Source organism: Phlebotomus papatasi, chromosome 1, assembly GCF_024763615.1.
Source record: "Phlebotomus papatasi isolate M1 chromosome 1, Ppap_2.1, whole genome shotgun sequence".
NCBI classification, from domain to species: Eukaryota; Metazoa; Arthropoda; class Insecta; order Diptera; family Psychodidae; genus Phlebotomus; species Phlebotomus papatasi.
In genome coordinates, this window is record NC_077222.1 from 15,157,344 (window position 1) to 15,180,522 (window position 23,179).

Here is a 23,179-nt window from a genome sequence, read left to right on the forward strand (position 1 = left end):
CGAAATCGAATTTGAAGCACTATGTTTAAAAAGAAAAGAAAAGTTCAAAAATGCGTAATACAGATATGTTCAAAATATGGAAGGGAAAGGGATTTGAATTTTGATTTCCTGAAATTAAAAAAAAAACATAGGGTAAAGTGGTACAAGTTGGACAGTGGTACAAGTTGGACAATTGTACAATTTTGACAGGGCTTTTCGTCTTGTTAAATTTAGTACTTCATTTTTATTTGTATATTTTTAATGCGTTAGTTTTATAATTTGGTTCCTTGTCCTTAAAAACAAATTTTGTACTGTATTTATCAATAAAAAAGCCATGTCCAACTTGTACCGGCGAATTGTCCAACTTGTAACACTAATTTCAAATTATATCACTTTACCCTACACAGAAATTTAAAGTTAACTGAAATATTATATTAATTTGCAAATAATTAGTTTCGACAATTGAGCAAAGCAATTTATTACCTTTACAATGATTCTTCCATCGAACCCTTAAACTCTTAAAGAAAGTCTAATAGAAAAGATTTAGCCTTTGTTCATGCTTCAACTCTTAATCAAAATGGAACTAATTCGGGTATAGGCCATTATTCATTAGTGATAGACATTAAATGCTAAATAACTTTAAAATTTTGAGTTTTCCTATTTACAATCTCACAATTTTGATCGAGAATCCTTTGCATAATTAGGTTTATCGCCCGTTTTATGAATAAATTATGAAAATTTTTAGTTTATACAAAATAAAAGATTCTGAAAAAAGCTTTCAGGGTAAAATCAATCTTAGTATCTTCAACTTATTGTCAAAGGAAAAAAATATATCTACCTCGTGCAAGTTCTCATTGCCACTAATAAAAGATTCTAATGCATTGTCCTTAACTATTCACTGTATGTTTACAAGATGAGCGCAGGACACCAATGCCCTTTCCGGATCAATGACGCTTCCGGAAAGGGCATTGGTGTCCTGCGCTCATCTTGTAATTTGCTACGTCAGTTTAAAATACAATACTCTATGTTTAGGTTAACACCAAGTGTCTGAAATTATTTCAATTATATTAAGTTTAAGTTTAATGAAATACCGTAACAAATGAATACAAGGGATACAATCCTCTTGAAATTGCATGGCAGTCAATAAAAAAGGAAAAGAAAAAAATCTGATAATATTAAATTTATAAGAAGAAAAGAAGTAAAAAAAAAGATTAGAAAAAAAAACCCAGTCTTGAAATCCTTTTGGATTCCCAGACGAAAGTCTCGAGCCTCACGGGGAAGTTTGTTGTACAAAGATAGGGTAAATACACCAAGTTTTAGTATAGTTGCATGTAAGCTCCAATATATTAAGTTTAAAATGTAATATTTTTATTACAAATTGATTTTTTGTTACTGCTTTTTAAGAAGTGTTACTTGGAACCCTGTGGATAGTTTATCGTCTTTATCTTCTTGTAAATCATGCTTAATACATTTTAAAATTAATTAAAATATAGACATAGCTTTGGGTAATATTTCGGACACCTTGATTTTAATAGTTCCTTGTCCATCCAGAATTCTTCAGAATTCAGAAAATTTAAGGAACAAAAGAAGTGGCCGAATTTGCAATCTGGCCGAAATTAGGTACAACTGCCGTACTCCTTTGGCAAAAAGAGTGCGGTAAAATATTTCCTGCTCTGCTTTAGGAATGATGAAACCCTGAACTCTGGCCAAACTCCAGACAAAAAGAGACGATTAAGAAAGATAAGGGTAAGCATCTGCAGGAAGGATTAAAGGCTATTGTCAAACGGTACATCGTCTCACCAACTGCTTAAAAAAAGAGCTCATAGCTTTATGTGAAAAAATAGGTTGGTGAACTCGTGAGAGGAATAGGCGTGTGTCATAAATAAGATGTGATATCCCGGTAGCGCCGGAGGGTCTACAAGGAGTAGTTAATTTTTCGGGAAATTGAGGTTGCATTACCAAACAAAGATAATGATTTGTTAAATACTATAACAAGATTTTTAATCTGATATGCATACGGAAAAATTTCTCCGTGCAGGAAGAGATAATATAAAGGAAAGTTCAATGATTTTTCGGAAATCATGAGAACCTGTGACTTATTTGCGTTTAAGAGAAGTCCATTAGTGGACGCCCAGTGCACAATTTTGGATCAGTTTTCATTCATGAGCTCAAAAACTGAATAGTACGCGATTCAGACCTTAGGCATAGCCATATGGCTTTACTTCTCTAATTTCTGATCAGTCAAGATCTATTGAAAAATCTTGACTTAGAGTTGGATTTATTATGGACAAATGATTCGTTAGATTTTAAAAATCCAAAAAAACGGCTGCTCTTTAAGATTATGGTACATTCAGGGACTGGATTAAACCTCTAGTCTGAATACCGCTTAATGCCCTAGACACACTTACGTCTTAAGCCGAGAGACGACTTAGTGGAAAATATGGAAATGAAGTTTAACCATTATTTCGAATATAATTACACTAAGCCGTCTCTCGGCTAATCCTTATGTCTGTCAAAGCCCTAAGGGTGTATAGGATCTCCCTTCACGTACAGTGGTGGCCAAAATAATGAGACCACCTCCACAAAAACCATTATTTTCTCTTTTGTATTTTATTTATTCCAATTTGTTCAAATAATTTTGATGTAGAAATGTTCAAATAATTACCTTACGTCGAATACATATTGTTTTGGCCGCAAGAGGTCTCTATTTTTCACAGAATATGTCAATAGTGATATTTGGTTTTTACAACGTAATAGGACCACTTTCATTTAAATAAATGAATGTGACCTATAAATCAAATAAGTGGAACTAAAGCTATATTTAGAAAATATAAATGACAATTTTTCTATTTTATTGTCCGAATTAAATTTCAGTATTGATGTATTCTGCGCAATATAGAGACCTCTAGCGGACAAAACAACTTTTATTCTACGATGTTAATAATTTGAAGATTTCTACATCAAAGTTATGGCAACAAGTTGGGAAAAGATACAAAAATTTAAACAAAAATAAGCTTTACAAAGTGGTCCTATTATTTTGGCCACCACTGTATATTTGCAAGTCATCTGCATACAGATGATACGAATAGCCTTGCAAGACAGACGGAAGGTCGTTTATAAATAATGAAAACATTAAGGAACCAATGATACAAACCTGGTAAATTCTATAAACTCTCTTCCCAAGTAAAATAATAAACTAATTCCTCGTAGCATAAAATAAGACAATTTGGGGATTGTTTAAGATCTACTATCAACCAACCCAAGTACATAAAGTAATTTGTTTGCATTTCAAACAAATCTAAAGTGACAAGGTTGTCATTTAAAATCCCTGTAAAGCCCTCAATAATTTTATTTGTATAACAGACATTTTTTTTAAAGGAGCAATTAAAAGATTGCAAAATACATTAATCCAACAGAGTTATGGCACAAAATGTTACCAGCCTTTAAAAAAAAAATGCCATGAGATCAGGCGCATGTGTAACAATTTATTGAATCATTGTGCAAATTTAATGAACTCTCAATAACAGGGATTTTCCTTTAGTTTTCCCACTGGAAGTTGTCTCGCTGGTGCGTTTTTGGACCGAAACTATAGCAAATGTGCATCAAAATTGGATAGCAATGATATTTACGGGAAGAACGCACATTCAAAATATATATTCCCCCCCTGAAAAGTCACCCAACAGCAGTACAACAATGTACAGTGAATTATAATCATTTGGAACGTTATTGTAAATTAATTAATTTGCTAGCAAAATGCCATTTTGTACCGAAAGTTCTCCAAAATGTTTAGTATATACACCATCAGCACCATTTCCCGCACACAAAATTCAATTAGTACACATCGAACGAATGAATTTAACAATGAGGTCAATGCATTTTAGGAAGTGATTTGTGTACGATATTTCAGTTAGAATTGGCAGGTAGAGAATTCAATCATTCTATACAGCAACATTCAGCATACTCGCAGCATCAATATGCTCATAAGCCTGCCAATTCATTCAAAATTTATGCGTAATTGAATAAATGAGGGTGACAGGTGAAGGACATTGAACAAAGAATGGAATGTGTATCTCAAACTTTTCTCTTTTCCCCAAAAAATTTGGCAAGTCCACATTTTTTTATATGCTACCCCAGCTCATATTTATTGAATCCCAATAAAAGCTACTTAAAGTCTCCGCACAACTTTTCCCTCCTTGGTAAGCCCTATATCTATAAGCATCTCGGAAAAAAAGAAGAAAAATTGTCATCTTACATTTTACACGTGGCATGAATGTGGCATTTAGAACTTTTCTTGAGATGACCCAAAAAGGCTTTCACTTTTGATCCCATTTTAGAAAGTTAATGGATTGTATTTGTATTGGATGAACATTGAGACGTTACAACTGATTTAGCTTCTTGCGTTTTATTTATAGCAGACAACTCACGGGTAAACGTACAGACAAAAAGCTCTATAAATTTTCTATACAATTAAATATTTACAAGATACTTTTACGTACTCTCAAGGAGAATTTTAATGCCGGAAACTTAATTTCTATTATCTCTGACATTAGTCAATCAGTAGGGATCACCGTGGATTAAATAAAAAGGTGATATTGTATCCTAAAGATTTTCTGGAACATTGAAAGTTTATCCTTTCATCACCAGTGGCGCTTCCATCGTACGAAATTCTCGGCAAGCAAAAATGTACGAAAAAATATTCGTAAAAGAACAAAAGATGCTCATCAAGTACAGGGAGTTCCGGCTTAAGAGAAAACGAACTGAAAGAATTTGATATTAATTGCCTACTAATTGGGAGATAATTTATAAAAAAAATCATTTTTAAAATTCCCCTTAAATTTCAAGCGGGAAATTCTTGAACTTCTTATGGACCGTTTGAGTTGAATATAGGCTGGAAAATTGGCGCCGAAACTATCTTGCATACATCATGGCGTTTTTGGAAGTTATTCCAAAGATGTCTCCTGCAGGTATGCAATTTTACTGTGTCACGGGAATTAATTCGCGGGCTTTTTTCGGTCTCGAAAAATTCTTTCAAAGCGGAACTCCCTGTACACATGTTACTAATAATGTTTGTGAAAAATTACGAAAATTTACAAACTCTTTAATGGGTTAGACGAACAATTTTGAAATTCCCTATACTGAAATTATAATATTCCAAAATCAAGGCATAAAATTTAAATTTTTTAATTTTAATATTCAATTCCTTGCTCGAATGCCTTAACAGTTTGTACGCTTGAGGAGATTCACGTAGGCTATTAGAGTAAAAATGTGAAACCTCAGTCTTTCTTGTTTTAGAAAATAATGACTTTTAAAATTTTCGATTTATAGCATTTTGTCCAGTCTTTCCCAACTACGTAAGTTTTCGGTTATACCGTAGATGCGGATGACTTTACCCCTCTGAGGGTGACTTTGCCAACCTGATTCTCATAAACTTTTCTTCAATTCAAGCATTTAAAGATGGTCATTACCGATCGAACCTAGAAGATAAAATCATTAAAACTACTCCTAAGCTTTAGAATTAAAGATAAGCTTACGAAAAACAGGAAGGCAAAGACAGTCGCATCTACGGCATATTTTTCAACAGATCATTCTCCAAGAGATCCCATTTTCTAAAAATTTGGGAATTCTAGAAATTCTCGAAAAGCTACGATTTTGGCTTTCGGGATTTTGGCTTTCTGGATTATGGCTCCCTCTGTACGGGTACATGTAGTTTTTCCTTATCTGCCTAGTATTGACCTAGACAGAAACGGTAAGAGACATCGATTTTACGATTTCTGTTATTCAGAAAAAGAACCTTTACGATTTCTTTTCTTTTCGTTTATTTAATAATGGTCCGGGTAAACATTCCATTTTTTTGTAAGTACAGACACTTCGTTTGTTTAGGGACATAGGGAAAAGCTTTCAGGCTTCGCACACAATATCTTCGAACACTTCTGTAAGCCCAGATGGGGCTCACCTAAATAGAAAAATACAAACTTAGAGGGAAATTGGAGAACTGAAGGTGCCACCCATTTTTCACTTCATGAGAGTGAACCGTCCACGGCGACTGATGCTCACTCACTGAAGACTGAGGACATTTACCTAACAGTAAGAGCCCCAAAGCAACCTTTCAGCACCCATAGGGATGGTAGGGGTTGGGCGTGTCAAAGGAATGAGGAATTAGGATTGGTGGGTTATGGCCGTCGACTGGGTTGACATACGTCGAATAGGCCATACGCTCTACACTTCATATTTTTGCTATATTCATTTAAAGATTCTGACCTATTTTTCAGAGAATATATGACTTAACCCATGCAGTCTAGAGATGGCAAATTTCATGAAATTTCACGTTTTTCCGCCTAATGTAGATGGCGACTACGGTGAAATTTCATGAAATTTCAGTCAATCTACTAAAAATACTTGAGATATTATATTCATATTTTGGAATTAGTTTCTGGCAGGTGAAAAGATGATTTTTTTTTAAAGAAAAAAAAATTTATCTATTATGCGGACGCAGGGAGCCGCCCTCAAACACACGTCTCAACGATATCTGAAGAATTTAAATTCTTTATATTAATTATTACAAACTCTATTGATTTAGATAGAGTAATTATCTAAAAACACAAATTGGCAATTAGAATTAAAACCAGGAAAGAGTAAAGCCCAATTTTAACAAATTCGACGGGATGTCGAATTTTCCGTCCGCTATTTTGAGCAAAAGTTTTGCATAAAGCGAGAAAAAAACAACAAAATGTATTTCCATCTCTGTCGGGCTATTTTTTCCAAGTAATTGAAGGACTAAAGTTATTAAAAATCCATTCCCGACAGCAATTCGGATAACAATTGCCCAGAAATAAATCATCTAAAAACACTCGATTTGCGTATGATGTATTATACCATGGTAAGGAATGGGTTAAACAAGTTATCAAAATATTAGATGAGTTCATATATTCTGTCAGTAGAAGAGGTCGAAAGTTTGAGTGGTATATCTCAGCTCCTAATGAACATAATTGGATGGGTGAACTATTGCTGGAAAGCTTGGCTCATTAGCTTTTAGAATCTGGTATATGTAGTCTGCTATGAATAAACCATGGTCATCCAGAACCATTTATGTCGAAGAAGACACTTTTTGCAGCGTCATTTTTGACCATCTACTGCTGGGACCAGGAGTGACCCACAATTCTCGCACAAGGACTGTTCGTTAGAGGAACTCAAATGGTACAATTTGTGGAAGAAACTTTTTTTTTGGACATCTTACTTTTTTTTATTCATCGACTTTTGCAAGAATTTTAACATTTTACACGCATAGAAAAAAATGACAGAAATCCTTCTATCTCATTTTCTAGACAAGCTAATGAAGATATCGACTTGGAATGTTCTAAGTACTCCCCCATAAGTTGATCCAAGGAATCCAAATATCACATCAATTCCATCCCCACGTCTATCCTTCCCCTCCAGAAACCACTCTTTTAGGATTTCAGTAATTTTTTCCTTGCGTTTAACACTTCAAAATTCTTGCAAAAGTCGATGAATAAAAAAAAGTAAGATGTCCAAAAAAAAAGTTTCTACCACAAATTGTACCTTTTGAGTTCTTCCAACTAACAGTCCTTGTGCGAGAATTGTGGGTGACTTCTGGTCCCAGTAGTAGATGGCCAAAAAAGACGTTGCAAAAAGTGTCTTCTTCGACATAAATGGTTCTGGATGACCATGGTTTATCCATAGCAGATTAAGTATACCAGAATCTAAAAGCTAATGAACCAAGCTTTCCAACAATAGTTCACTCATCCAATTATGTTCATCAGGAGCTGAGATATACCACTCCAAACTTTCGACCTCTTCTACTGACAGAATATATGAACTCATCCAATATATCATAGATAAATCAGATGCATTAAATGAATATGGGGTAAAATGTTCGAAGCCAGAGTATGTAAAAAGCCTGAAAGCCATCCCTTACCTTATCTACAAATTGCATTATCGAAAAAACTCAAAGAATCCGATCTCCTAAAACAAAATATGCCATGCCCCGTATAACAATGTATTGAAGAACAAAATGAATGAAATTTGAAGTAGTGCTACATAGAAAATTAAATTTCTTTCAAGTGATGGGGGGTGGTTTAGGGAAAAAGTTGATACCAGCTACACCCCTTAACGTGAATTGTTCACAGCCAAGAACCGTAAATTCTGTTCGCACTCTTGGAATATTGTAGGAAAAGGTGAGGGAATAAATGGAAAATATGTTGCAGCTATGTTACCTCGAAAGGCATGTTCTCTCTGAAAATTACCCGCACATGAATTGCTCGCTAAGTTCCTATTTCTTTATCCACTATTCAGTATACTAGCAAAAACAAATTCATTTGATGAAGTATTGTTCATTCTTATAAAACTTTTATTTGATCTTTCAAAAGTTATTACGCAATTTTTTTCTATTGATAACTTGCATGATATAGTGTGTTTCACGGGTTTCACGCAAATTCATTTGTTACAGCAGCATTAGTTGAATTTTGGTTAATTTTTATTGCTCAAAATCGAAGAGAAACTATGATTAGGCTATTAGGTCACGACCAGGATTGAGCAGTTAAACACAAAAAAAAAACAGATATTTGAATTTGGTAGGGGAAAGCACGCTACCTTTGGACAACTCTAGCTTCGAACAATTGCTTTTTTAATGTGTTTTAAATAAATTTAGGTCCTTATGATATTATGTTTTAATAACTAGTCCAGTGTCTCAAATTTCCAGAAAAGAGCTATGGATAAAATCCATAAGGAACATGGAATAAAATTGAGTTGTCCGAAGCTTGAGTCGTGCGAAGGTAGTGCGTCTACCCCTACAGTACGAATCCGATAGTGTCAGCCCCTAAAAATTTAAAGACCACTGAATAACTACAAAAATTAATAAATTAGAAAACTAGAAAAAACAAAGAATCAACCGCGTTGACGCAATTGGAGTCGTAGGGGAATCTGGGGCAAAAAGTCACAAATCGAAAATTTCAAAATTCAATATCTGCCCAGATAAATAAGATAGCGGCTTAATTTTTTTTTCTATAGACAGCCTCCATAGGTCTTCTTCAATGTCGTAAGTTTGTTAAAATTTTAACAAGGAATTTAGAAAATAAAAAATATCGAAATTTTTAGCCCTATTTTTGAAATATTTTCCGGGCAGAAGATATCAATTATTAGCTACTTATTTTAAATTTGATGCACTGGTGAATATTTCTAAATTACCTGGATATTCTTTGAATACGAATCCGATATCTATTTGAGAATTTACAAAGATTTTTTTCTCCAGAAATCCTTTTATTAAAAACAACCACTTGGGGTAAAAAGTAACAGAAGCTATGGAGCAAAAAGTAACAAAAACCGAAACAATTTCTTATGTCCCTCGGTGAAAAGAAACGTCAATGCTATGTGTCGCCGCTTGTTGTTTGCATTGGTCAAACGATTTGCAGTCTTTTGTGTGTGTGTTTTTTTTTTTGTAAAATAGCATAAAATGCGCTTTTCTCGCTCAGATAGAGAAGACGGTATTTTACAAAGGTGTAGAAGAATAAATTTCCTATCAAAATATGTAATCTAGGTATTTTACTTAAATTTACGGAATCCCGTAATAAAGCGAAACAAAATGTGATAGTATCTCATGCCTGATACTATTTGCCCCAGCATTTTTGAGAATGATCACAAAATTACCTTTTAGAAAACGGCTCGATAAATATATTTCCTTACAAAATAGAAGAAAATTACTTTCACCGAGTTGTAGAGCGGTAAATTTCCTATAAAACGCATAAAACTGTGCTAATTAGAAATTTCGGAGGTTCACGGGTAGTTTGTAAAAAAATAAAATATCCGTTTTGTGACTTTTTGCCCCAGTCTCCCCTACTGTATGTAATATCGAATCGAATGGGTGTGGTCTATGATTCTTTTATGCAACATTTGCTCAGAATGTCCAGTATTCTCTATGCAAAATTTACGATTGAAAAAAGCCATAATTTCTTTCTGTTTTTACCAATAAATATCTTATCAAATATGACTTTTTATAGACAAGAATGATTTACTGTCGTAAAAAAGCTTTATGTCATCTTATTCAGAAAATTTTGATGACTTCCTCCATGGTCATTCTTTATTTTCACAAAATATTCAAACTCGTTAAACTTTAGGATCATACGATGATAGAATCAAGACAACATTTATTTTTGATTTATCGATTTGTTTCTCATTTGACAAAAAAAACAGAATTTTCGGAGAGAGGAAACAACAAAATGACAAAGAGAATGGGAAATGGGCCATTTTCCCCATTTTCATATTTGTGTAAATTTTGTGACAACCACTTCCTCAGTCAATCCGTCTCTCTAAATATGTACAACCGGGCTATAGCATCGTCAGCTTTTCCCATTCGTTCTGCTACTTGTTAGCAAATTCACCAAGTCATTTGCTTTTTCCCCTTTAAACATTATGAACAGTTTTTTTTCTTGTCCATGAAAATTTTAAATGTCCGAAAAGTTCTTTTGCAAAAATGCATGAAAGCCAGAATATTTTGAAATATGGGATAAAGTACAAAACATGTGACCATAGACTATATATTATTCATTTGATATTGAGCATTTTCTGAGAGCTATTTATAAGAATTTGCAGAACTCATATTTGCATATGGAAAACACCAACATATTGTCAATGAAAATGGCAAACTATATTTTATCACAATTGCAGATGAAAAAAAAACAAGATTTTCTCCTTGAATTTATGTTTTGCCCATTTAAAATGTGTCCTATAGCGTTGTCATGCATACCGAAACCGATGGGATTCTCACTCTTGTTGCCCCTTTATGATGCCAAACATGAACCTTTTTTCTCCCTTCACAGAAAAGCGGTAAAAATAAAATTTTCCTGCATGTTTCGTGATGAATGAAGGAAATGTACCCAGAGTGTGTGCTTGGGTATGAAGTCAATAAAATGTTCCCAAACCCATGAAATTTCCGCTTATCAGAATATACACACAGCCTCACATTCAGCACAAATACCAATGAGTGAAAATTGTATGAAATTTCCGATGCACGTTCTCTCTTCCTATCTCATATCTCATAGCTTCGTATGCATAAGCATAAGCACTATTCTATACCTCATGAAATTGCATGAAATTGTGCATACCATGAGCGATCTAATATGTACAGAACTTAATGCATATACCGACTCTCTACACTTTCATCTATTTACGGATTTGATTACTTTTTATTGTGTTCGGGAGTATAATTTGGTAAATATTTAATAATCAAAATAGTTTGATTGTTCAAAAAATTACCAATATCATTAGATGCATGTGCCAACATTAATGATCCGAATCCCTTTGAATATATAATTAATTTTCCGGTTTGAACCCTGTCGCCAATCATGGTTTCTGATCTATAAGGCCACTTATGTGACATCCAAGCGAGACATAGCTAACCACATAATTACCCTCAATATCCTATTAAATTCCAACAGAATTTACTTATATGAGTTATACAACATTTTAACTCTATTGAAATTCCCAATACCATTTGACTAGAAATGTAATCCTTTGTCTAAAATCATCTGCAAATATTTCTCGTGTCAATTAAACTATTTCTCCTTATGTTTGTTACTGGTTTACAGGTCAAACGTAAAGGGATTATCAGCTTTCGGTCTACGGTAATCCCATCTTTCAGTAGTTCAGAATATTTTCTGCAAAATATTATGCATTTTTAGTAGGATTATTGCAGTTTATGATTTTCCGATACCACCAAAAAGACTATTATACTAAAAAGGATAAGTTCCAAAGTGTTACAATTATCTTTCAATGTTAAGAAGAAGTTTAGCACTACAAAAGAACTTTTATTAAAAGAGAGAATTATCAAAATTAAGCTGGAACGGATTTAAGATAATATCGTTCTTAATGTTTTCCGACGAGTAATTCAAGTTTTCTTACAGATCCGGTAAACATCGGGAAACTAAGAAAAAATCTGGTTTTACCGTTTTTCGCACAGCTTTCTACTCGGGCTCCCAGGCACTGAGTAAGGCTTGAAGCCCAATCCGAAAACTATAGAAGAAACCGATTTCTTCTAAGCTACCCCATCCTCCGATAACTACAGGATCTGATAGTACTATGACAATATCTAAATTTTTCAGTCTTACAAAAAACAAAATTAAAATACTGTATTAAAACTCCTCATACAGATATATATTTGCGTTTATAGTGTTTGTCTTAAAATTACTAATTTATTTAAATCTATTCTAGTATCTCAAAATTCAAATAAACGCAAATTTTTATTGCTTGAAATTGCTGTACGTTGCGTTGGGAGACTTTCATACATATTGTAAATTAGGTGAAATCATCTTCAGAGAGATACTTCTAAAGAAATGAAAAGAATCGATTCTATTATTATTAACCCTAATCCCAAGTGTAATTCACAGGATATAATAAATTTGATGGCTGTTTATCATCTGAAATTTCCCTACCATTCCCGTATACAATTCGTCTATTTTTTTTTTTCAACTAATTACCGGCCTAAAGCGTAAACGATTTGAGGTATATACTTCCAGTCTCCGATGACCCCTCATAAAAACATTATCAGATATATTTACCATTTGTCCCACAGCCCTCTCACGTCACGAATACCATGTTTTTCTTTTCGTTTAAAAAACGTTTTTCGCTTAAAAAAAGCTTCTGGTTTTTTTTTTAATTTTTGGATACGTTTTACGTACCGTAGATTTGGGTCACTTTGCCGTCCGTGAGTGACTTTGACCCCTCCTGTTTGTAGGGGAGACTGGGGCACATGTAACCATTTTCGATAGATGCGTATTTGAGGCGATTTTCCAAGCACACAGTGGTTTTTTGAAAAATTTTTCTTATCTAATGTTTTACCCTTGGGTATAGGCAATACATCGAGGGTAATGCGGATGCTGGAAAACTTTTGTGTTTTCCATAAAATAAAATTTGTGTCCCTATGCATTTTTCTCTTTTCACAAAATACCTGGGGTAGAAGTAAACACTTTCTGGGGAGGATGTAAACACCCTTTTTTTTCCACCCTTCAAATTAACTTTGCACCACTTTCAATTATTTTAATTACTTCAGAGATATATAAAGACTGTATATTTTCAAAAAATCACTACACTTTTAACAAAGAATAATTAAAATAGCAAAAAAAACTAAAAGCATGCACATCAAAGACATTTTTCAATGGATTTTCCCTATATTTTGACATCATGTGACTTTTTATTGAACACAGAGCCACCAATTTTTTCGTAGTCAATTAATTAGAAATTTCGCATGAAAACAAAAAAAATTGCCATTTATTCTACACTCACGACATCTACAATTCCAGGAAAATTGCCTGTTTACATCTACCCCAAATGCTGTTTTCTGTCCAATTGTTAATTCTTTTAAAAAATTGAGAATCTCAATATCTTTAGTAAATACATTAATATAACCCTAAAGGTTGTAGGAAAGAACTGGTATTGCTACATTTCGATTATTTTACACAGTTCTCAATTTCTAGGTGGAAATCCAAATGACCAAAATAATCGAAATATTAACATTTTCGAGAAAAATGATTTTTATTTTTAAAGTACTAGGATTTTATTGACCAATTCATCTGTGTGCATACATCCCCATGGTATCTATGAATGCTTATGGGTTTTATCCTCTGGAGTCTTAAAATTAATGAAAAAATCACAGTGTTTACAACTACCCCTGCTTACTACTGCCCCAGTTCCCCCTAAGCTTTTCTTTAATTATCACACTTAATGATGGTCTTTACTGATCCGATCTACCATATCTAATCGGTGAGGACCACTCTTAAACATTAGAATTAAAGAAAAGCTTATGAACTGCAAGGGTCAAAGTAACCCACAGAGGACAAAGTCGCCCGCATTTACGGTACTCATGTTTTCGAAGATCAAAGTTTAACCACTCTGTAAGACATAATTGTCGAACGATTTCGTAAAATTTGGAATTTTTAGAAAGGACTAATGTTTCCAATCCGGCTATATCGGTCCCAAAAGATAATGAATCGGAACCTGTAACCGATTAATCTTTCATGAACCTTCTTTTTTTATTTTTTCGAAAACTTTGTACAGTCACGCCAACGGAGGCAGCCGAAATCCCGACAGAAAAAATCCCGAATGTTCAAAATCCTGAAAGGGATGAAATTTATGGAGGATTATGTGTAGAATAATTTCCCAAGACACAGAAAATTTCCCTTTGCCTCCAGCAAGTGCGAGAGCAATCGTGAAAGTAACCATGACACTTTTAAGAATTCGAGATTTTGGCTTTCGGGAATTTGGAGTTCGGGATTTTTGGCTTTCGGGATTTTGGCTTTCAGGATATTGACCGGGACCCAACGCCAAATAGTGAAACGTATTGACTTCGGGTCTTCGACGATCCCATACCCCTATAAATCGATATAAATATAGCTTCCTCACCATCCTCTCCTACTCCTACAAAATAATGTCTTTTGGTTTATGTCGAAAACCGCTACTACTTTTCTTTATTTTCACCATTTTTGCATGATTTAATAAGTGTCTCGGAGAATACTTCATCACATTTCGTATTGATTTTGCAAAATCAAATGTATACACATTGAACAGTGCAAAAAACACAAATAATTCACGGAATGTCTTATCTCGTGAGCTCTAGCATTCCGCAAGGCTAGGACACTTTTTCACTCCTTCTTAATTTTATACAAATTCTAAGACAACGTTCTACATAACGTAAAATTAGAGCAATGAATTAAACTTACGGATATTATGATTGCATATTGGAATGTGTGTCTAGCTTACTCGTGAAAAGTTTAGTATCAAAAGTTTAATTGAAAGTCAAGTCAATCCTCTATCAACATTATTAACCTCATGTACACTCATTAGACTAAAAACAAAAAAAATCATTTAATATTGTATCCTAAATGCTCAAGAGACTTTTTTCCTTTTTTTTCTATAGCCGAGGACTATTATGAAAGCCATACAAATTTCGAAGGCCGTGTATGCAATGTCCGAACAAAAAACAGAAGTCTCACATATAATTTTATGTGCAGTATAAAAGCCAACAGTAAAATCCCGTATCTAATTGAATTTTTACAGGTCAGCAGCCAAGAAGTACTTATATGTTTCTGGGAAATGTGGCTCTCTCGGATTTAGTGACTGGAATAGCTGTGCTCTTTGGCCAATTCTATCCTCGGCAGTATCGAGATGAGCATTCATGTGCCATTCAAATTGGTATGTTGTATGTTGTACTTGATGACAATTTCACATATTGTGTATACACCAGAAATTGCATTGCACAATTCTATTAGTATCCAATTCCACTTTCATTCATTTATTTTCATCATTATTTAACATTTGTAGGGGTAGAACCGAAACATGTTCAACTAAATTTTCATGAATATCGAACAATATGTGTGACACGATTGTTGAAAATTATGTTTATTAACAAACATCGAAGGAATTTGTTAATGTAAATTGCTATTTTCGGATTTGTCATCAAAATCGTTGAATTGTCCGCATGTCCAATAACTGTTATTGGCGGAACGATATAGAACACAAAAGCATTTCAAGTATATAACCATTTTAGATCGATTCATGAATTATTTCAAAACCTAGTTCAAATTGCGTAGAAATAATACAATTATCAAAACTCGCATTTTCAAAGTATTATATAATTAAAAATAAGTCTTAAGTCACCTCTGCTTAACTCAAAGGAAGCCTAGTACAGACCCTATCAATCTCCAAAATTGTTTATCATATTAATTCAATAATTTTTTTACAGATTGATTCTTTGGAATGAAAATAACTAATCTATCATGGGCATACTTTCGACATACTCCCTTAAAAAAATATTACAAGTTTTAAATTGTAAAGTTAAGTAAAATCAAGAAGAAGCAGCCAAGTACTTCCTTGCTAACTTAGGAAGATCCTATGATCGTACAAATTCTAAAAAACCCGTTAAAGTTTTCAATGGGGAATTTTTGTAAATTATAAAACGTTATTGAAAATTATTTTTTTTTTATAAAAAAATAAATTGTTAATATTATTTTAATCTCTTAAGGGGATTATAAATTGGTTCGAACTGGATTATGAACCGATAAATAATATATTTTAAAACGCGTTGTGGAATTTTCTTAATTTTCAAAAATCCTGATACAATTGATACAATTTTTTCGATATTAATTCGCTCGTATAAAACAAATGCCCTTGTGTTCTTCCTTGCACGGTTTTTGAAGGTCGAATGTTAAAAATCTCTAGAAAGCTTACAACTAAAAGGTCCAAGTTAAAGTTTATGAGAAAAGTCTTTGAATCTCTGATAATAAAACTTTATTTCAGATTTATTTGTATTAGGGAACTGCTCGTAATTTGGGACAGCTTGTAATTTTGGACATTTTAAGGGCAATTTTGGACATCACGAATAAATTCATTAAAATTATGGTATTTTCTTCAAATATTTAATTATTTATGTATTTTATCTAAATATTTACTCTTTTTAGGAGATATTAGAGCTAAATGCGTTGAATTTTAAATATAATTTGAATTAAAATTTAATGAATGTATGGAAAGTTTTCGGGATCCTTGGGGCATTCTACGGTTCCTCCTCATAAAGAGGAAAAAGACTTGGTAAGTTAGATTCTTGAGATGAACGACAATGGGCGAGGCAGATTAATAATAACAATAATAATAATAATAATACTGGCACAATATTCCATGAAGGAACAAGGCCTTCCCGCAAGGGGATTTCTAGACATGCATTATTTTCTTTCTTGTATGAATTGAGGTTGTCAGTCCCTGGATGCAACCCAAACACCTTTAACGCCAGAAAAAATCCTGGTAACCTAAAGGGTATTCGAACCCGGGACACTTGCATTATAGAGTGAGTGCTCTACCACTTGACCCATTGAGTGCTCGCGAGGCAGATTAGCTGTACAAAACTAGAAGCAAAGTGTCCGAAATTACAAGCAAGGTGTCCAAAATTAGAGCCAAATTCATCTCTACATTTTTATTGATTTTTAAATATATTAGGATTAATTAAAAAAAAGACAGAGACAATAAACTGTTTGTCAAGGCCCCAAAAAACACTTCTGAAAAGGGAGAATTAAAAAGCTTGAACTTCAGACTGCAAGACATTGTTTCATTGTTACTTATATCTACTCTGTCCCAAATTACAAGCACTTTAAAACCATGTTATTCCTAGATTACAAATATACAACAACTTTTCAGGGAAAAATCTGAAATTTCAACTTCTCAGTTACTTAAAGTTATTAAAACGCAAATTATGGTTTTTTAAAGGCTTTATGCCAAATTTCGGACATATTGCCTATAAACCTCAATGTCCTAAATATCAAATACAAATTTTTATTACAAATTGAAATATTGCGACTCATTTTAGGAATTATTGTTCGAAACCTTAAAGAGTAGTTTATTTTGTAATATTTTTTTTCTCTAAAACACTATTATTTAATTTAAAATTGAATAAAAATATAGATATTGCTTTGTGTACTATGTATATCGGACACCAGAGACACCAAGTGTTTCTTGAAGTCCCAAATCTCTTGACTCTTGGACTATTCATAGCATACTCGTAGAGACGACACTCTTTTGTTTCTTAGCTCTCAGTCATTGTACAAAATACAAACCGAAAAACTAAGAACTTAAATTTAAACTAAGAAGCAAAAAGTGTCCAATATCATAAGCTGTCCGAAATTTGTCGCAGTTCCCCTAACAGTAGAAAAATGTGTTGCATTTAAGTAATGTAAATATACGATACATTTCTTGTTATCCAGAGAGATTTAGCGGACAAATATATAAACGATTGGAATGAATTCTTAAAGACGTTGCTTTTGCAAATTTTTAACAAATACTTTAAGAATTCCAATGTTTACAGAGATAAGTGAACACAAAATCTCTGGGATTTTATTGTTCTTTCACTTTGAGTTTGGGCAATAAAATCTCGCCCACGAAAAAGCTAAAATCAATACTTGGTACATTAATACTTGAGCACTAGGCATCTAACTGCCTTTTTAATATCTAATTTTCAGGAATGATTGTGTCATCTACAGTAACATCTGTATACAGCGTAGGTCTTATTGCCATAGACAGATTTCTTTATATTCTCTACGGGTTACAGTACCAAAGGTGGATTTATCCCAATAGAACGCGAATACTCATACTCTTTACATGGATTCTCGGTAAGTAAAATCTTTTCTTGGAAAAATCATCCCTCTCTCTCTCTCTTTCACCCTGTCTGTAATTAATCAATCCCAGAATATCCTTGGTAACATTCCTTCACATCAGCAAGCTCATGTTAGATCCATTAAATTGTTGCTGAGATGAAGAGAGATTTTGTTACCCTGAAACGATATATTCAGTCCACCCACGCAAGGGTTCTTTCTACTTTTCCAAATGTGTAATATCCGAAAAGACATGCTTAACCCTCATTTGACACAATCTGATAACACACAACTCAAAAATCTTTTACTATATACCTTTTTCTGTAATCCACTTTTACTTTCTAAGCTAATTTCTCATCTTCAATGAATTTCAATTCAAAAGGGCATATTATGTATTTAGTCCAAAGTATTTTTGATACGATTTACATATAATTTGTAAAATGGTATTCAATAGACCCTACAAAAGGAATTATTTATTGATTCAAGATCTTGCCTTTTACTTCAAATTCCCTCTGAATGTAGAATTTATGTTTTGCATATTTTACATTGATATCGGCTCAGAAAAGAATTTCATAAATAGTTGAGATGTTTTTTTTTCTTTGTAGAGCGACTTAATTTTGAGAGATTTACGAAGCTACCCTATTAGAATGACAATAATCTGTAAAAGAATCTTATTTCTTCGGAGAAAAAAAGTCCTAAATTCCTGCACAAAAATCAAAAAATAAACTAAATAAAAAGCATGAAAAGATCATAGTTATTTAGCACATAACACCAATTCACAAAAGGTAACTCATATTGAGAAATCCTTGTCAATTGTCCGAGAAATGTTTAACGAAACCCTGGAAAATTGCATTGCCAAACTAGAAAACCCAGGAAATACATAGCGAAATCCAAGAAACCCAAAAATTGCATTGCGAAACTCGAGAAACCCAAGAACAACATCGCGAAATCCGAGGAACCCAAAAATTGCGTTGCGAAACTCGAGAAACCCAAGAACAGCATCGCGAAATCCGAGGAACCCAAGAATTGCATTGCGAAACTCGAGAAACCCGAGAACAGCGGCGCGAAATCCGAGGAACCCAAGAATTGCATCGCGAAACTCGAGAAATCCAAGAACAGCATCGCGAAATCTGAGAAACCCAAGAATTGCATCGCAAAACCCGAAAAACCCAAAATTTGGATCGCGAAACCCGAAAACCCAACTCTTTGTATCTTGAAATATGAAAACCCAAGAATTGCATCGCGAAACCTGAGAAACCCACTTTTTGAATTGCGAAACCCGAGAAACCCAAAAATTGCATCACGAAGTCCGGCAAACACAAAACTTGCATCGCGAAACCCAAGAAACTCACTCCTCGCATCGCGAAACCCGAGAACCCTAAAAATTGCATTGCGAAACTCGAGAACCCAAGAACAGCATCGCGAAATCCGAAAGACCCAAGAATTGTATCGCGAAACCTGAAAAATCCAAAATTTGAATCGCGAAACCGGAAAATTCAACTCTTTGTATCTCGAAATCTGAAAACCCAAAAATTGCATCGCGAAACCTGAGAAACCAAAAAATTGCATCACGAAACCCAACAAACACAAGACTTGGCATCGCGAGACCCGAGAAAGTCGCTCCTTACATCGCGAAACCCGCGAATAACTCAAAAATCGCTTAGAGAAACTCGAGAAACTCAAAAATTGCATCACGAAACCAGAAGAACTCAAGAAGTGCATCACGAAACCCGGAAAACCCAAAATTTGAATCGTGAAACCCGAAAATCTAACCCACATTTTGCATAGTAAAACCCGAGAAACTCCCTCTTTACATCGAAAAATCCGAGGAACCTACTTTTTGTATAACGATACCCGAGAAACCCAATTTTTGCATCGCAAAACTCAAGAAACCAGAAAGCTTAGTCAGAAAAAAATGAGAATGAGTTACCACTTGGATATTCAAAACATTTATAAAAAAAAAAAACACAATAACAGTTTTCACAAAATAGACTAAATATATAAATATTTAAGCCTCTGATTTTGAAAATTCTTTTAAAAATGGTAAAATAAATTCTGCCATTATAAGTAATAATCTGATTTTTAATTTTTTTGCATCTGATGTTCTGAAGCTTCGTTTTTACTTAGGAAAAGTTTTATTTTCATCATCGTAAATAACAAGAATTTAATTTTAGATTAAGAGTATTTAAATAATAATAAAATAATCAAATAATAAAAAAAAATAACAGAAATATTTACCAATTAGAAACATCACTGAGATAACTCCCAAATTTAAAATCAAAGTCAATGAAAATACAATTCAATTTTAGTTCTTTTTTTATGGAAGTTTAGGGGAGTGTGAGGCAATTTCACATATTCATGACTCTAAAACATAAATAGTTTTTTTTTATAAGTGAAACCATTTAATATCAAGCAATTCAGTTTGATAGTTTTATATAAGCTACAATGTAATTCATGTTTCTTTAATAAATTAATCTAAAAAAAAAATTGAACAAAATAAAACTTCTCATTCCTCCCCTATCAAGCCCATAATTTCTCAAAACAATATTTGCTTATTTCAGTACAGTCGACCATTCGAAATCATAAATAAATTATGCAATTTTATTGCAAACATTAAAAGCAAATGTTATATGTTTTTGCTAATATTAATATTTGAGGAGAAAAAAAACGCAATAAAATGTGTCAATAGGATATGAACATTTTAATGGCTAACATTAAAAAAAAAACGTTATATCGTTTATTTGCATATTCTAAACAAATTTTCATTGAAAATACGTTTCCGTTGTATTCTCCATTCGAAAATGCTGATGGGAAATTTAAGAGCAATAGTTAGCTTTTTTTTTGGAAGGCTACTAATAAAATTTTCCCAATGCGATTTATATTTATTCCCAAGTGTATATGTATGTATATACTAGGAAAAGTTATATACTCAAAAAACTACACCCTATTGCCCATTTTTTAGTGAATTGTTCGACGAGCGATTTAAAAAAAAATCGCTGAATCTATTCAACATCATATTTACTATTTCTCACACGAATGCAAATAAATAATAAAACATTGCAAGTTTTCGACTTGGGAAAAGAGCATTCAGGAGGGATTGAAAAGCTGTAAGGGAAAGCGCGCTACTTTCAGACGGTTCAAGCTTCGGACAACTCGTTTTTTGATTCGTCAACTTGAGTCGTCCGAAGGTACAGCGCTTGTCCTTACTACTTCAAACAGAAAATATCAGTACGGGAGGTACCGGGATGCATTTAGCTAGTAAATGAGGCTTTTTCTTCAGGTATAATTTGTTAAAAAAAAAAAGTGATAAATCTTGTCTAATGTTTTTATGTCTTAAGTTACGTAGAATAGGATATTGACTGTATCGTACTATATACAATACTTCAATGCTCTAAATGAGGTCCTTCTGACGAATTTCAATTTCAATTACAATTAAAGCGAATTATATTTTTCCCATTTTGCTATTATAAATATTTATTTATTCATAAAAACATGTTTTGTTCCCTTCAAAGTAATCTCCCTTAAATATAATACGTTAGTACTTGAGCTTTGATCAGTCCTCGAAGACCTTATGATATGCGTTTTTTAATATGGCGTTGAGCTCTTCTCGCAATATGATCTATGTCTCCTGAATCATGGCAAAATACAATATTTTCATGGGCATTTTCATTTCTGGGAACTGGAAAAAGTCCGTGGGTGCCAATTCCGTTAAAAACACTGGCTAAGGCATGATTATGGCATTATTATTGGTCAAAAAATCGCTTACAAACAAGGATGTGTGAATGAACTTTCAGAGAAAACCTCGCTTCTGGACGTTTCAAGTCCAAAGTATTAATAAATATTGTATGGAATGAAACCTCAAAGATTTTTTTAGTAGTTATTCACCTGTTTTTCATAATAATTTTTCTTACTGCTGCAACATTTTAATCGGGTTCTGGTGTTCAGAGCATTTGGTGTTCACTATCATGTTTTAAACCTTTTGTGAAAAACCTATACCATTTTTAAATTTTATTTTTGGTCAAAATAGTCTCAGTAAATGCCATACTTAATAGGAGTATTATAAATACGGAACGTTTACTTTAATTTTTTCATACAAATTTTAATGCAGTTTCTTTTGGATTCACTTTTTTTCATTAGCAAAAAATCGCCAAGAACGGCAGGGCTGGTCTAATGTTTATATCTGTTAAAAATAACTAAACAAAAAAGTCAAAATACTTGATCATGTCAAGGTATTAGGAACATCGAATGTACGTAGCTGTGAAAATATGGAAATTCACCTTACTTTTAAACTTATCTAATGGATGTGCCCCACCTACGGTAGATATGACCAATTTCAGGGCACATTATATCCGTCATGTTTTAACCCTTTAACGACAAGACAGTTTTCGCTGACCGAAAATCAGCAATAAAAATGAAACCGATAAACAGAACTTGTAAAACGTCTTACATCTAAACTTCGAAAAGTAAACAGAGTCTGATTTGGTATATTTTTTGTCTCTATGAACGATAGGGACAAAAACAGCCCAAAAATTTAAGTAATTTTTCTGACGATAACAATGACTAATAATTTTCACCCTAACGAAAAATTTTATGTATGCGTATTGTAGTTTTCTTTTCCAAAACGGTTTTGCTTAAAAAAAACTGGAAAAATGAAAAATATTTAAAACTAATTTTCAATATGAGAATTTAAAAATTCGTCATTTTTGAGCTGTAATATTTATCATATAGCAAATTTACCGATTTTATTAAAGGATTTAATGACTTCGTGAAGTTTTTATTATTCCATTTTGAAAAATGCTCTCACACTTTAACTTCATTTGAATTAGAAGACAAGAACGATTTGTTAAATTGAAAAGAAACTTGGCATAAGTTCATACAAAGTCAAATTCACGAGTTTAACCAAACAAGACTAATTAGGTACTTTTTACTGTCTATTTAATTCAGTAATTGTTAAGTTATGTTAAGAAAATTAGTCAAGGACAGTACTATTTACCTCGTGCACCACACCGTTTAACCTTTGTCCAAGACACTTTCCCCTTTTCTAAGATTTAACATTTTGGTAG

General features: G+C 33.1%; 2 protein-coding genes across 3 annotated transcripts in view; one reads left to right on the forward strand and one right to left on the reverse strand.

Annotated features, from left to right (window-relative positions):
- Window positions 1–23,179, reverse strand: part of LOC129800088 (FERM domain-containing protein 8) — a 166,415-nt gene that overhangs the window by 76,133 nt on the left and 67,103 nt on the right. The window lies entirely within an intron of this gene.
- LOC129800089 (5-hydroxytryptamine receptor 1A-alpha-like) overlaps window positions 1–23,179 on the forward strand; it is a 45,008-nt gene that overhangs the window by 16,294 nt on the left and 5,535 nt on the right. For both annotated transcript variants that reach the window (XM_055844465.1, XM_055844464.1), the window contains exons 3-4: window positions 15,040–15,174; window positions 17,985–18,134. In XM_055844465.1, coding sequence (XP_055700440.1) covers window positions 15,040–15,174; window positions 17,985–18,134 — 285 coding nt within the window. The remainder of the gene's footprint in view (window positions 1–15,039; window positions 15,175–17,984; window positions 18,135–23,179) is intronic.